Source organism: Tachypleus tridentatus, chromosome 9 (assembly GCF_004210375.1).
Source record: "Tachypleus tridentatus isolate NWPU-2018 chromosome 9, ASM421037v1, whole genome shotgun sequence".
Classification (NCBI taxonomy): Eukaryota; Metazoa; Arthropoda; class Merostomata; order Xiphosura; family Limulidae; genus Tachypleus; species Tachypleus tridentatus.
Window position 1 is genome coordinate 98,978,595 of NC_134833.1, and position 16,091 is coordinate 98,994,685.

At 36.3% G+C, this 16,091-nt stretch overlaps 1 protein-coding gene across 5 annotated transcripts in view; it reads right to left on the bottom strand.

The window, feature by feature from the left end:
* Window positions 1-16,091, bottom strand: part of LOC143225854 (sorting nexin-14-like) — a 106,095-nt gene that overhangs the window by 72,302 nt on the left and 17,702 nt on the right. For all 5 annotated transcript variants that reach the window (XR_013014108.1, XM_076455989.1, XM_076455987.1 and 2 more), the window contains exon 5: window positions 5,703-5,746. Coding sequence is in view for 4 of the 5 variants with exons in the window: in XM_076455989.1 (XP_076312104.1) it covers window positions 5,703-5,746 (44 nt within the window). In the remaining variant the exon portion in view is untranslated. The remainder of the gene's footprint in view (window positions 1-5,702; window positions 5,747-16,091) is intronic.

Sequence of the window (16,091 nt, forward strand, 5' to 3'; positions counted from 1 at the left end):
TTTTAATATTTATTTCTAGCTTCAGAAATTAAAAAAAAATACATGAAAACCTTGGAAGTGTATCTGTTAAAGCACACTAAAAGAAATGCTTAAGATTTTAATTTTCTACATTTTCTGTTGAAGATACACCATGCATGATATCAAGATTGAAAGAAATATTGTTGAACAAATTAATGTATGTTTACATACACAAGAATACAGCTGAAAAACACATCAAAATAACTTTTTTGAAGTTTTAAAACCATGCATTACTGACTGAAGCACAGTATACACTTGTTTTTCAGTCAAATTATGTAAAACTTCAGAGATTTTGATCATTATTTTATTTTCAACATTACATCAATACTTGTACTAAAAATGAAAATAAAAATAATACAACTTGAAAGTTATAATTTTCCTAAATGAAAATTTATTTCTGATAGGTACTTACCTTCTATCACAAAATTAGCTTTTTTCATTTTGTGCTGCCCTATGCTTGCAAAAAATGTGGAGTGTGCCCCATACTTTAGAGTACTTAGGGTGCAATGGACCACTTTTGATAAGTCAACTACATCCAAAACCTTACTCGCTGGGTGCCAATATCCTCGCAAGAGTAGGATGAGGATCATGTCATCTTCACCTCAAATTCCAGAGTCCAGTGGAAAGCACAGGGTGGCCTAATACCAGTGATTCTGAAAGTATCATCCAGAATCCGAAGGAAGTTCACTGCATGCACTATATCCTCACAACTGCAAAACAGGCCCAAAATTACCAAGGTCACTAACAACCTTGTAATAATGAGGGAAAATCCAGGACAGAAGCAGACACATGTCATGAAGCCCTTCTTTGATTCCCTCCACAGAAGACCCATCAAGATGAGAAGATGGACAACCCAAAACCCATGTGGGGACTTATTTGATTGTTTCACTCACACCAACTGTATCAAACACTGAACTGAATTAGTTAGGGTAACCCTGTAAATATCACATGAAGAGGAAAATTGTCAAGGAATAAAAAGGCAAAAACAAGGACCTTGGAAGTAAGCCATGCAAGCAATGTAACAACTGAGGGAGCAGGACAAGGGCAGAGATCAGAAATAGAGGATAGACAAATAGAGAAAAAAGAGGGCCGATCTTCTTAATACACAGAGGTCTTGGGAAGGAAAGCACAATCTGGATAAAACATAATGTAGGAGTAGTAGTACGAAAACCTGTCAATGTTGAGAGTGAAAATATCCAACCTCTGACATTCGCAGGCCAAGAAGAGGTACATCATCAAAGAAAGGTGAAACAGGGAACATGTAGACAGCAGTTCAAACAGGGGTAAAAAGAGGGCATGGAAAAACACATTAATGCCCTAGTCTTAGAGAGACAGATTCTCAATAGATAATGGGGACAGAAAGAATGGATCAACAAGGAAAAGACAAGAGAAGCAAAGACCCTGCAGAATTACGAAAAACAGAAGTTTTGTAATAATGCCACCCACAATCAATGAGACTGAATAACCTCTCTCAAAAAGCCACTTGAAAAACATGGAGACACAGAGTGGAGGGTGAGAAGCCCAGGAGTGAAAAACATTTCATTTCCTGAGGTAAACAGTCAAAGAAGAAGGATAAGCAGAATGGATGAAGTGGGAAGTTACTGTGCACGAGAATCTGGAACTCCTTGCCTGGGACTGGACAAAAGTCAGGCATAAAGACATTAAACAAGAAAAGTAGGATGTATAATGAGCAAATGGGGTTGATGTAACAGGTCTGGAAGTAAGGAAGGAGGGATCACCAGAAGCCGAAGCAATAAAAGGAACTGTGGCTTAGCAGGACAGTAAGGAGCAATCAGAAAGACTTTGCATGGAGTGGCAAGGGTAAGGATAGTAGGAGATACAGAGAGATACATTAGGGACTAATCCCTGCTGAAGGCATCTATTGCCAAAGACCTAGGATGAGGAACTGAGAATGAAAAGTGAGATAACTTGTGACTGAGAGCAGTGATAAACAAATCAATATGTGGAGTACCAAATGATGACAATTCCACCATAAACAGCAGGATGTAGGGATCACTCTGTAGGATCAACTCAATCAGGTGTGGGAAAAACTATCTGCCATCAGATTGAATGCATCTGGAATATGACATGCTATCAAAGGAATGTGATGGAAATGGACCCAATAAATAAGGTCCAATATGTGAAACACAGTCCAATAACTGGGAGACAGAAGTTCCAGGACACTCAAGTAAAGAGAACATTCTTATGCAGACCAATGACCCAGAACCTGTTGGTAATCAACCCATGCACCTCAGCCATAAACAGATGCATCCATGAACAGATGTAAGCTTGGCCACAAGGAGGAAGTGGGACACCAGCCAAAATATGGGCCTTGCCCAACCACTAATGAAGATCATCCATCAAAGAGATGGGAAGGAGAAAAAGAGCATCCAAGGGATCCTGTGTGTGGTTCTACTGTCATGAAGAGCCCATTAAAAGAAATGCATATGAGCACTGCCTAGGGGTATGATAAGTGTCAGTCATGACCAATAAAACCATGCCAGAAAGGAACAAAAATGGCTGTCTGAATGGCTAGTTCCATGGAATGGAGCTGAAGAGAAGCAGATTTAGGCTTACTGGGATAGTTGTTGAAAAAAACATCCAGATGGACAAAGTATTGAGAAGGATAAAGGAAGGATTACCCCAATGTAAACAACCATCCACACACACAGCTTCAAGAAGGATCAAATGAGTAGGGCTGACCAACTCCCATTGAAAATGCAGCCTCAGAATATAAATAGCCTGAGCAAAGGTGTGAACCACTCAACACAAATAAATGACACAAAAGCCAAAGGGTATACTAAAAGATATACCACATCACAGTGGGCAAACTGGCAAGAGTAAAACCCATATAGCCCAAATGGAACAGTTACAATAACCTGTTGGGTGAAAAGGGCAAGTATGTGCTAGATAGACATAGCATGGCCAGGGATCTCAAAGAAGAAGAATGAAATGAGAAGAGGGGAAAAGGTAATTAAAAAACCCCTTAATAGAGAGGAAAGAGCTATTCTGATGAATGAAATTCATCATATGAGCTACCTCCAATCCCTGAATTCACCAAAACTGATGCATGAGCACTGTGTCTCACCATAGAACAATGTAAACTGTGGTCCAGCTGGAAGCTGGGATAGGCAAGGCTGTGAAGGATCAGGTTGGCAGATGCCACACAGCCATACATGGCTGGACTAATGGGAAAGATGAATCACTGCTGGACAAAAGCCAACCATGACTTCAAGGATAAAGTAAACATGTCAGACTTGCACATAGTGAAAACAGGGCCCTAAGAAGATCCCATATGTGCAGAGTCAAGAGATGGGTGCACAAGAACATTGTCACAACTAAAAAGTCCTAAAGAGACATGAACCACATGTGTAGGGCCAGAGCAAAAGACAACACTCAGCCTACAGTGGAAGGGAAAAGGGAGAGGATGTCTCTAGCAAATTCATAGGGTTTGTGTGGAGATACGCAGACAGCAAGAGCATTAAGGTATTACAAAGAATGTCAAAGGAAGACAAAGGCAGGAAAATGGGGCATAGGTAGAATGAACAAAAAAATTGTGACCCCTTACCCCAAACAGGTAAAACTGAACCCACAACTAGCAGTCAAGAATTTGAGAGCCTGCCCTAAAAGTCACAAAGGTGCACTGAAATGAAACCTGTGAGGACTGAACATACCAATGCCACCACTCAACAGGATGGCAATAGCACAGTGCAAACCCAAACATAAGGGAGAGAAGTGGAAACAATAAGGAAAGTCAGATTAACTATGTCAGGTGTGGAAAGGCATGGAAAACTCTGAAAAGAAAACAGTGGTCAAGAAATTCCCCAAAAGGTCATCCATACCTGTGGTCAAACATGCAGTGACAGATGAGTGATATATACATGAAGTGATAAAAGAGACTTTGAAATTCAGATTAGATAATAAACATGCAAAAAATGCATGGTAAACACATGCAAATCAAATGCTCTCAAAGAAAAGTGAAAATAAATATGTTCAACTAAAGTAAATAGATTTAAACCACTCATAAAGTAATCAGTGGTCTAAAGACAGACATTTGCACTCAAGCACTGCCAAACAAGACCTGATAGTAGCACAAAGAGGGAGTCACGTGAATCGTGTGATAGAATCAGTGCTTTTCTATTGGTGGAGAGGTGATACATGATGATTTGCATGAGGAATGTGTTAGAACTTTGGATTCCAATGATGGGATGATGAAGGCTTGTGGAATGCATTCAAAAAGGTTTGCAAATAGAAAGCAGCACAAAACGAGTAAAATTATTTTTGTGAGTGGAGGGAAGAGTACCATATTGGAAGCAGAAGAACAAGTAATGTAGTATTTCCATTAGCAGTATGTGTGAGAAAAGACATAAAACTTAAGCATTACAAGAAAAAAACAATATTACATACAAGTAACAAAGTAAAGGTTAATTACATCAGTGTATTGCAATTATTAACAGATGAAAGACATTTGGCGGTGGTGTTCTGGAAAAATAATAGTTCACATAATGTATATTCTTGTCAACACATTCTTAAATTCAACAAAATAGTGTGCCAAAGTTCAATTTTTTTTTTTTTTTTGGATTTCAGAAAAAAGGAAATGTGTTGTAGTGGTCACATCCAAACATTACAGTGATGGAGTTAAACTTACAGAATAATGTACTGAAACAGCAAAACTGATTATATTTATAGAATTTTTCTTTAGCCACTAAAACTTTTAAGACTATTTAAATGGTAGCTTTAGTTATTCTTGACTATCACTTATATAGAATAACATTTTTAAAAGAAATCTGGCAACCCTGGCTACTTTATTATGTATAGTTAACAATTAACTTACTGCTGATTTGCAATATAAAGTATGGTCTGCCTCTAGCAGTTGAAAAATTCTGCATACATTTAAAGCAGCCATAGTCAAAGTATTAAACTTGATAATCACTATCAAATTTTGAGAGTTGGTTAATTTTTCAGTAAATATCAACCAAAACTGTTATGTTTCAAACATACAGAACATTTTAGGCCAAAATAGTTTCACTAAATGAGGAATTAAACAAATAACTTGTGTTTAATGAATATTTAACACACAAAAAACATTTTATGTAGTTAACAAAAGACAATTACCATATCTTCTACATGTGTTTTTATGGTATTATTTGTTCTTCTAAATGGAGAGGGGCTGTCTGTCATATGTACCATTAATTCAAACTCACTGAAAAAAGTATAGGACTTATAAATAAAAAAAAACAAACTAACTCACATTTGCTAACTAAATCCAAATGCCTGGCTAAAATATTTCTCTTTGACTGATACTTTGAATATGTATATTTCTTAAGTGCAAATTTACAAAACAAAAATTAAACACACACTCATGCGGACAGAAGGTATTGTTCACATAATTCATAGGTAGATTTCAAACTTTGGTCAATGTTTTTATACAGTTATTATAACTTGAATTTCTTTTTTTTTCTTTGAAATCTAAATGTATCACAAATTAATTTCTCTTTCTTTAAATGAAATACATATACCTTTACATTTATCAATAATATGGATTTAAATTTTGTACTTAGGTTTTTAATTTTAGCCTAGCCTGTGTTCAATGGTTGTACAAAGCCACAGAGTATACCCATTAGAGAACACTAGAGAAAGCATATAATTTTTCATATGCTCTAGGTACTGAAAAAAATACTTACTTGTACCATGAATATACATATTCCTTCAAGGTCAATGTCAAAATCTATTAAAAGAGAATGATATTGAAAAATTTTTGATAAGCATAACATTCTCAAAATTTTACACTCCAAACAATAATAAGGTTTGTAATTTATTAACAGAGCAGTTATAGAAGCATGAAAAAATCAATTTGAAATTATAAAGGACTGACTACATAAAACTATGAATTTTGAATATGAAAATAAGCAATTCATATAAAAAGTACAACAAATATAAAGTTACAATAGAATGGAATATACTAGATATACATTTATATATTGTTTTGCATTATGCAGGAAGCGAGAAGTCAACAAAAATGCATAGCTTTAAGAAGAGTGTGGCGAGCAAAGTACAGCATGTAGTAACAAGTGAAAATCCAAAAACCAAAAACTCAGCAGCCAAGATAGTTTCTGTGTCCTATGCAACAGCATGAAACATAATTAACCATGAACTATGCAATACTTATGAACTTCAATCATGGAAATTATAAAAGTGGGTAAAATGAAAAGGCAGAACATCACTGCCCAACAACTCACTAAATGGTATTTTTGTATTTACTCTTTATTTATTAACCCATTCAAGAGGATGTCTACATGGTCCATCACCTCAGCAGCTTGGAATTGGAAAGTGGTAAGAACCCTCAAATTCCACTCAAACAAAAGGGAGGTAAAATGAAGTGAAGAGTCCAAAGGAATGGCAACACCTGTTAAACTGCAATGAGTAACCACAAAATCCCATTGTTCTTAAAAGCAGACTATATCAATTTACTGAATACAAGGCATGGCAGGAATGAGCTGCTATCACCTTTAGCTTTATCCATGTAGTTCATGGGTGGATATAGTCCTAGATGAGCAAATTTATGAAGTACATCTATTGTGAGAATTAACCAATGTGTAACACCCTCATCTCTGCAGCATGCAATGTGTGGCCATGAAATTATAATATGTAAGATGGCATGGCTTAACAGTTTGGATTTGAACAATTAAACAATATCTAATCATGCACCTTGTGCCACAGAGCAGAATCCCAAACAATAAACATTAATAAAAGGAAAAAAGGGCCCCTGAAAAAAGAAAATTAAAAAAAAAAGTTTACCCAATCAAAGTCTCACAAAATTGATATTTTAGAATGGATATGGGTGAAAGATGATAAACCAAACAGGAATAAAACTATGATCCAATGCAAATAGTGAAAGATGAACATATCATGGGTGGTCCACATGCCCAACTGAAGAAGTACCTTTAAAAAATGTTGAAGATTAAATGCAAATGAAAAAGTAAAGCATCGGCTTGGGTGAAAAGACACTCAGAACAAAGTATGGGAAGAAGACATGAAAAAGGAAGAAGCCAAATTAATGAAGAATTGAACCCAACGAACAAAAAAGGAAGGAAAAAAAAACAAGAACAGAGAATGGCTGTCAAACAACAAAGAGATGGGAAAGAACCTCAAACAAGGAAACTGAGCTGCTAATATAAGAGAGAAGAGCATAGAAATCTATCTGGATCATGATGGGAATAAAGCTGGATAATGGAAAGAAGAGAAAGAGGTAAATTGAAAAGATATCCTCATGAGTCACTGAAGTGTTAGGGAAGAAAAATTATCCAGAGGAAGGAGAATTTATGCAGAAGAATAAAGAGTATGGGAAACATTGATAGTAAATAAACAGATCACTTATATACACAGGTAACAACGAAAAGGAAAGAAAACACAAAGGAAGGAGAAACAAGGAGCACTGGGAGAGTGGTCCAAACACAAAATGGGGGGAGTGCAGGATAACATTAATATCCCTATCTGGAAGGGCAGTCCACCACAATGGATGGCAAATCTGAAAGAAACACATCCAGAGGTATAGTAGAAAAAAGGTATATACCAGCAGGAGAGGGAAAATCAAAAGATGTGGGACAGGACTGCCAGAAAATCTGAGATTAAGGAGACAGAATATTCCCCAATCCAAAAGCCAAAGAGTAAATTCACATAACAAAGAAGAGTGGATTGACCAAGGACCTGGACACAGAAACAATAGAAAAATTCCATTTGCATTGAGAAATTTCCATGCAGGAAAGGCAAATGAAATAAGCCACAAAAGAGGCTAACCATCGAGAGAGGTCCAAATCCCATCGCCAATGATCAGAGAAAAACCAGGCATGAAAAAGGAGGACAAAAATACCAATGACTGAAGATAGCAAAAAGAGATAGAAACAAAGGAAACGTTCATGAAGGAGAAAGTTGGAGATGCAGAAACCACGAAAACTAGAGTGGAAATGGCCAGGAAAGATTTCTGAAGGACCAAACACAGACTGTCAAGGATGAATAAAATCACCCAGAGAAGGAGGAAGACGGGAGGATAGACAAATATGTAGGTCCAATCCTGATTGAAAACAATAACAGTCAGAGTAGGACAAGGAACTGGAGACCAAAACGAGGGCAATTTGTTGTTATGGAATGTATAAAAAGTATTTTCCTCAGCTGAAAGTGTATTTCTAATGATACTTACATCCACTCATACCTATAGCTATTACTCAATCTTTAGGGTTTCCACTCTTTGCCCATCTATTGAAAATGCTTGCTCCAGTCTTTTATACTCTACTCAAATGCCTCAGGCATTTAGTAATTTGCAAATTTTGTGACCACTTTCAATGTACCCTTTATTTGAGCATTATGTATAATCACCTCATCCCAATAATGTAATCACTTCTTTGAAACATAACCTGGCTTTTTGTGGGGAGGAAGGGCAGGAAATTATCAGGAGAGGTAAGTATTACTAGAAATACATTTTCAGTTTAGGAAAATGTTAACTTCCAAAACATACCATCTTCTGAATTCCACATTGAGAAGGTGAAGTGTCTGAGTGAAACAGTAGTGGACCAAAAGAAAAGCTTGTGCAAGTATGGGGGAACTACACTATATCCAGAACAGGTATGTTCTTCACTTGGAACCTAGTTCCTATATCAAAAGTGGAATAGAATATGAATAATCATCAGTATAGACCAGACCCAACCAGACAGCTAAGGATCAACAACTAAAGGTTGGAATAGAAGGGTCATGGTACTGACATCACAAGTTAGTAATTAGGGTGACTGAACCTCAGTGTGATATAAGTATACTGATATTAGATCTCAACCGCAGCCATAGAGTGATGTATTTCACAACACCAGAAACATGATGAGAAAGTAAGCAACACCTACGTGGACAAACTTGCATCTCCATCAGAAAAGGTCCAAATGGCAACACTTCAGGCTCAGAATGACTGCATCATGTATGCCAAAAAGAACTCATATGGTCTGCAATTATGTACATTTATTCTCATTTTCCAATCAAGAGGGAAAGGAGTGTTCCCTTTGCCCTTGGAATTATGGAGCAATGTGGAACTCATGTTCAACCAAGGACCTAGAATGGGACCACATCACATTTGAAAGACAGTGAACCACCTTCCATAACCAGTAGACTAAAACAACATTGATCAAAAGAGAATGGCCATAGCTTTGGAACAAATCTAAAACATAATCACGAATTTCAACTCGTTATCCGAGGATCGCAGGTTCAAATCCCTGTCACACCAAACATGTTTGCCCTTTCAGCCGTAGGAGCATTATAATGTGACGGTCAATCCCACTATTCATTTGTAAAAAAGTGGCCCAAGAGTTGACAGTGGGTGGTGATGACTAGCTACCTTCCCTCTAATCTTACATTGCTAAATTAGGAATAACTAGTGCAGATAGCACTTGGGTAGCTTTGTGCGAAATTCAAAAACAAACAAATATGTAAAAGAGCAACAGTAACTTGAACTTGGTCATCCAGAGCCATAGCAAAAGTGCCATCATAGGGTGAGAAAAGATTCTGTGTGGAAGTGAGGAAGCTCTGAAAATTGGTTGAGCCAAGACAGATTGATGATTGAATACCAATCTTGTTTTACTGGGTACTACGAATAAATGGAAGCAAAATCCTGGAAGAATAGGATCAACCTTCTCTAGTGCATAGTAATGAAGCTCCATCTGTCTTTTGTCTGTAGGAGATGAAAAGGCAGCAGGCTGAGCAAAGGTAAGGTGGAGAGGATGTAAACTCAATGACCAACCCTGAAGTGCCTGTGGATCCCTGGTGAAAGAGCTCCTCAAGAATATGGAAGGGCCCTATTATGGGAACCAACAAACCTGAAATCTAAAGGAGGGAATTGGAAAACATTGTGGTCCAATATTCCCAAATTAGAGCTAGAAAGACGAGAAGGCAAGGATGATAAAGACAAACATAAAAAAGGCAATATCAATTTGGGATACTGACATCTCTGGAACTCCAGCAAATAACATGGAATGGAAAAAAGGAGCTTTTCATAGTACCCTGATGATACTCTGTTGAGAATGGCCTAGCAAAAGAATGAGTCAGAAAAAGCAAGTCTAAATTCTTGCTAGTTGTTCATGGGTCATTTGCAAAAGCCATCTCAGAACCCCCCTGGAGTTTTTTAAAAACCTTGCCTTCTGTGGCCAAGTTTTTATAAAGTTCACTACTTTCAACACACTTTTCAGGACTGGATTCAGTGGAGAACTCAGGTGCTTTGATGCAAGGGTTTCCCTGTGGATTATACAGCGAGTCCACATTACATCAAGACCTTTGCTTCATATGAGTGCCTGCAATCTTCCATAATAGCTGGACATAGAGCGACCACCATCAGTACAGGCACCAATGCACTTATTTATTATCACATATAAAAGTGTCAAGGATCTCAGGCAAGTCTTGAACCTTTGTACTTACAGTGATACTTTTACAAAAGAGAAGGTCTTCCACAATTTTGTCACTATCCAAGAACTGTATGTAGCAAATCAAATGAGCATCCTTGTTATTACCCGTTGCCTCATCTAGCTATAACCCAAATTCCTTCCTTTTCATTTTTTCAATTAACTGATCGTTGAGGTCTTTGGCAATGTGTTGAATTCTATGACTGATAGTACTGTTGGATAAAGGCACCTTTGAAAGCAGTCTTTCCACAGGTTCACCAGCCATAATGTCCACCGTATCCATTGCAGCCGATAAAATCAGTTCTTCTGCAATGGCATGAGGCTTCTTACATTTTGCAACTCCATATAGGATGCAAGCAAAGCGTTGCTTGATATTGATGGTTGTTTCAAAAATGTACCTTTTTGTTCTTTCAATTTATTTTAACTTTCTGGTGAAATAATCACATGATTTACTAGTCATGTTAGGATGACTGGTCTCTCAGTAGCATTTTAGTTTCCTTGGAAGGATGCACCCTGGAGCCAAAACTTTTAGACATAATACACACTGCAAACACTCTTCACGATTAATATCTGCCGAAGTGAAACCAAAATCTAGATAACTATTGTCATATTTCCGTTTCTTCACAACTTTCCCACTGGTCTGTAGTACACTATCCTTTTCTTTACTCCCACACTTCTTATTAATGCTCAAAAATCTTCCCATTTTTATGCACAAGAACTAAAAATGAACAAAATAATTCACTGAACTTTGCTAGAAATTACAGACACTTGATAACAACACCCTTTAGTTATTTCAATTACTGATGGACCCAGAGAGTCGACAGGTATTTATATACAAAATCTCAAAAACAAAAAAGTTTGAGAAGTTACTGGTGTAACCGAAAGTACAAGTAAACAAAAACATCACAAACATTCTAGAACATCATTGAAAGAAATGTAGCACGATACAATGTTAAAACCATGAACTACCTTGAGCTAGTAGTCTATGTCGCTGTGTTTCCTTCAAAAATTTGAAATATCCCACAGCGCCCCTGTGAGTTTGCCATGATGCACAGTTTGGTAACCAATGGCCTAAAGCATTCAAGTGGAGTCGAGGTCTGTTAAAAAATATGCGGACTGACGTCATAAAACAAAATGTACTTTATTTAGAAGTTACAGGTCTGGGACCCCTTCAAAGTACTCTCCTCCCCAACGCACACACTTATCCCAACGGTGTTTCCACTTGTTGAAACAGTCCTGGTACGCTTCTTTTGTAATGTCTTCCAGCTCCTTCGTCGCATTTGCCTTAATCTCGGGAATCGTCTCAAATCTTCTTCCTTTCAAGGGTCTTTTGAGTTTAGGGAACAAGAAAAAATCTCAAGGTCAGGTGAGTAGGGGGGGTGGGAAAGAACAGTGATCGAGTGTTTGGCCAAAACCTCACGAGTTCTGAGGGCTGAATTTCGCAGCAACGCGGTGCATCTTCAATTGTTTGGTCAAAATCTTGTAACAAGATCCAACTGATATCCCACACTCTTCAGCAAGCTCCCTGACAGTCAGACGTCGATTTGCCTGCACCAGAATGTTGATTTTGTCGACGTGTGGGTTGTCAGTTGACGTGGAAGAACGTCCAGGACGCTTCATCATCGTCAATGGACTGTCGACCATCCTTGAAACGTTCATGCCACTTGAAACATGCCGTACGCTTCATAGCAACATCACCGTAAGCCGTGTTAAGCATAGCAAAAGTTTCAGTCGCAGGTTTTCCAAGTTTAACACAAAATTCACAGCAAGTCGTTGCTCCTTCAGGTCATTCATTCTGAAATCCGCCAAACGAAAAAATCGCACTTCACTTAAAACCGCATAGCTAATACACAAATACAGATATCTGCAATTGGGAAATGGCGTCGTAATCAGCTGATCTGTGCGAACCTAGCAACACCAAGCGGATTCCCCTGGAACCAACTGGAGCCGTGCAATTCAAACAGTCCGCATATTTTTTAACAGCCCTCGTATAAAAGACTGGAGTAAGCATTCTCAATATTTAGATGTGCAAAGAGTGGAAAACCTGAAGATCAACAAAAAGCTACACTGTATGACAAGTTAAGTATGTTTTGGAAGCCTCAATGTGAAGAGCATCCCACTGAAATCAAAGTCACTAGAAAAAAAAGGATTGAGAGTCCACTCTATTGGATAAATGTTGCCTGGACAGGAATCTGATCCACAACAAGAGCAAAGGAATCTAGAACATGACATGCAAGGATAAAAATACTGAGTACACGGGCCCCAAAAGAATATCCAACACATTAATACAGAGGAATGGAAAATGGATGCTGCCCTAGTAATTGAGATAAGAAACAAATTAAGAACTCAAATAATCAAAATTGTCAATCTAAAATATAAAATAAGAACATTTTTTTTGCCTTGCTGTGGCTTATCTACTGAATCAAGCACAGTGGCCCCATTAACCTCTTTCTATTTAAAAACAGTCCCTTGTATACTCTTTATTACAATATATGATGTGTGAATAACAAATTAACAGATCAGAATGTCCTTAGTGGCTTTCTCAGCTATTTTAATCTGTGAGAAGACTACCACATTCTTTCAAACCAAGATTAGAAAGAGTCAGGTTGTCTACTCAAAGATTCGATTCATACTTTTTTAATACCTAAATACATCTTAGTTACTAAGCTTAGTAAATTATAATGGCATTCTATGGTATGAGTATAGTTATTTATAAATTGTTCTTTATTCAACTGTGTGTGTATGTAAAACCTAAAATGTTTTGTTTCATATTCTCCATTTGCAAAATATTAAAAGGCTTAGCAACCTACATCAAGCAGCATCCAAATACAAAGGTCATAGCCAGAATAGATAATTGTTTGCTTTACATCTTTATATATTGCTCTATATTTTAAGAAATTTAAGTTTTATTACTTGTTTCTAAATAGCAATAATCTATATTCATATATAATGTATAATGAATGTTACTGTATAATACAAAATACTACTCCACTAAAACACTGCCAAGATCAAGTCAGTTTTATATTATTGGATATAGTAACAAGTGTACGTGCACCATGTCAGTGCAAGTTATGTATTGTTAGATAGGCATGACTAGAAGTTCAATATATTAAAAACTAATAAATATATAATGGAAGAGACTTATGCTACTTACACTCAACATTTGTATTTTTGTTTTACAATATATAGTCATTCTATGACTAAAAAAAATTTATATATATATTTTTTTTACGATGGTTATGAGGTCGGTCAGTTGACAGACCCCACATAGGGTAAAAAGAAAAGCAAACAGAAAGTCTTACTGAAAACAAATGTCTGAAATGCATTTAGGAGGTTTTACAGATTACACAAATAATATCAGATATTTGGGACAGAGAATAGATTTTAATAATAATACAAAATCACTTAAATCTTGCACTAGTAAACAGGTTCAATACTTTCACAAACATTTGTAAAAATATTTCATTTAAAAATCTGATTTGCTGTTTGAAAAAACATGTAATCTTTGCTAAAAGTCTACCAAATTTTGTGAAGGTACATTTACTGTATCAAAAGTTATAGTGCAAATATTTAGCAAGTGCAAAGGTGTGTATGAACTTGTGTATATTATACCGAGCCCATTGTGAAAGGGTTACTGTGATAAGACATCTTGGCTGCAGGCCAAAAACCAGGAATCTTCCTGTTGCTCAACCCATCCCCAGAGGGATGCATCTATGAATTGTAAAAAAACAGATGAGGAGGAGGTAGTGGGACATTTACCAACATGTAAGTAATATCTAATCAGCACCAGAAATATATATGGGTATAAAAAAGTGTAATAAAAGCCAACAAAGAATCCCTGTGAAATTCCACTGTTTGTGAAAAGCTCATGATAAAGCTGAAATATGAGCCTTACTTAAGGGGATAAAGGCTGCCATAGAAGGTCATATCCCAAAAAGCAACAGAATGTTGTAAGCTGTTATCCGACTGAAAACCCACAGAACTTAGTTGAAGAGAAGATGGATGGATCTGATTGAGATGAGTGTAGAAAAACACCCAAATGGACAAGATGTTGGATAGGTTACAGTAAGAACTTCTCCAATCTCAATAACAGCTCATTATAGCTGTCTCCAGGAGCAGCTGGTAAGGGTGATAGGCATATTCCTGTTCAGAAAGTGAACAGGAGCCAGTTGACCAAAGGAAAAGAAAAAAACAACCTGAGAGCATATAACTGATGAATGAATGCTTTGAACACTCCAAAAAAAAAAAAAGTGCCAAAATGAGGGTCAAGAGTGGAAAATATCAAATTATGCAAATAATCATTCATGACACACCTCTATCATCAATAAACCCATAAAAAAATGATACCAAGGTAAAATGAAGAAGACTGAAAATTAGAATAAAACAGAACAAACCTATTACAGGTTGCCAGTCTCTAGTTTGGTACAAGGACAAAATCCTGGAGAAAGATGATGAACAGACATGAGCTTGTAGATACACAAAATCTTGTACTTCCTTGGACAGATGCAAGGAAATTCAATGATAGGTCTCCCCTACCTGCAGCCTTTGAAAATAGTGCTAGAAGTATAACATCAGAAGTGGGAACATAAACCTCAGAATTAATTTTGGAACTCCATAAAAAAAAAAAATAAAAAAAAATAATAATAATAGAAAATTTTTTCAATGTAAAGAACAAAATAACAATAATGAAGAAATCTCACTTTGGAAACTAAACTGTTAAAATCTTGATTCACATTAAGAGCATCAAAAGAAAAAAACCTCCGATCATGAGTACTGCCAACTGAATAGTGATATAGAGGGAGTCACGTGCGTAATGAGAGTATGTCATATTCTTATTGGTGTAGAATTGACACATGACAATTTACATGAGAGATACACTAGAATCATTCAATTCCAATGAAGGGGATAGAGAAGGCTTGTGGCATGCAATATTTTTTTATTTTTCATGCAGAGGCACCTTTGAATGAGAATAACTATTCATGTGAGCAGAGGAATTTTTACACTAACAGGGAAATTTATGTAACCAGTAATTTAATTTTCCATTAATTTTTTAAAAAATATATACTGTATTATTTAAACTTATTTTACAAAGAGATTTTGGTGACTGACATCAAATAACAAGACTTCTGATGTCAAGGTAATTCGATAACAATTGTGATTTTTACATAGTATGCATGCACTTTATACAAATTAACCAGAAATCAAACAACTGGACATTTAAAGAGCCAGCATATTAAAGTTTTTAATATAATACAAGTGCAAATTATCAATTTCTGTTATATCGCAAAAAAAATCAATTTTTTTCTTGTGTCAAACCTCTCTTTTTGTACTAAGTGCAATGCAGCAAAAGGAATAAACAAATCAAACCTCACTACTTCTGATTTACCCCAAATCCTAATTACAATTACAATAATGATTAATTAATAAAACTGATGGTTTCAATGTCCTATACTATTATATTATGATTAATTTCACTTTTTGTTTACTAAAAAGACTGCTGTGTTTCTCCACAGAGAACAATTTTTTAACACTGTTAAACAAAAAATGATATATTTGACACTTATATACATACTATTTTATACTACTATCTGATTTACACTTGCATGTACTTGAATGTTGCTGAGTGTAAAGCCAGCCATATCA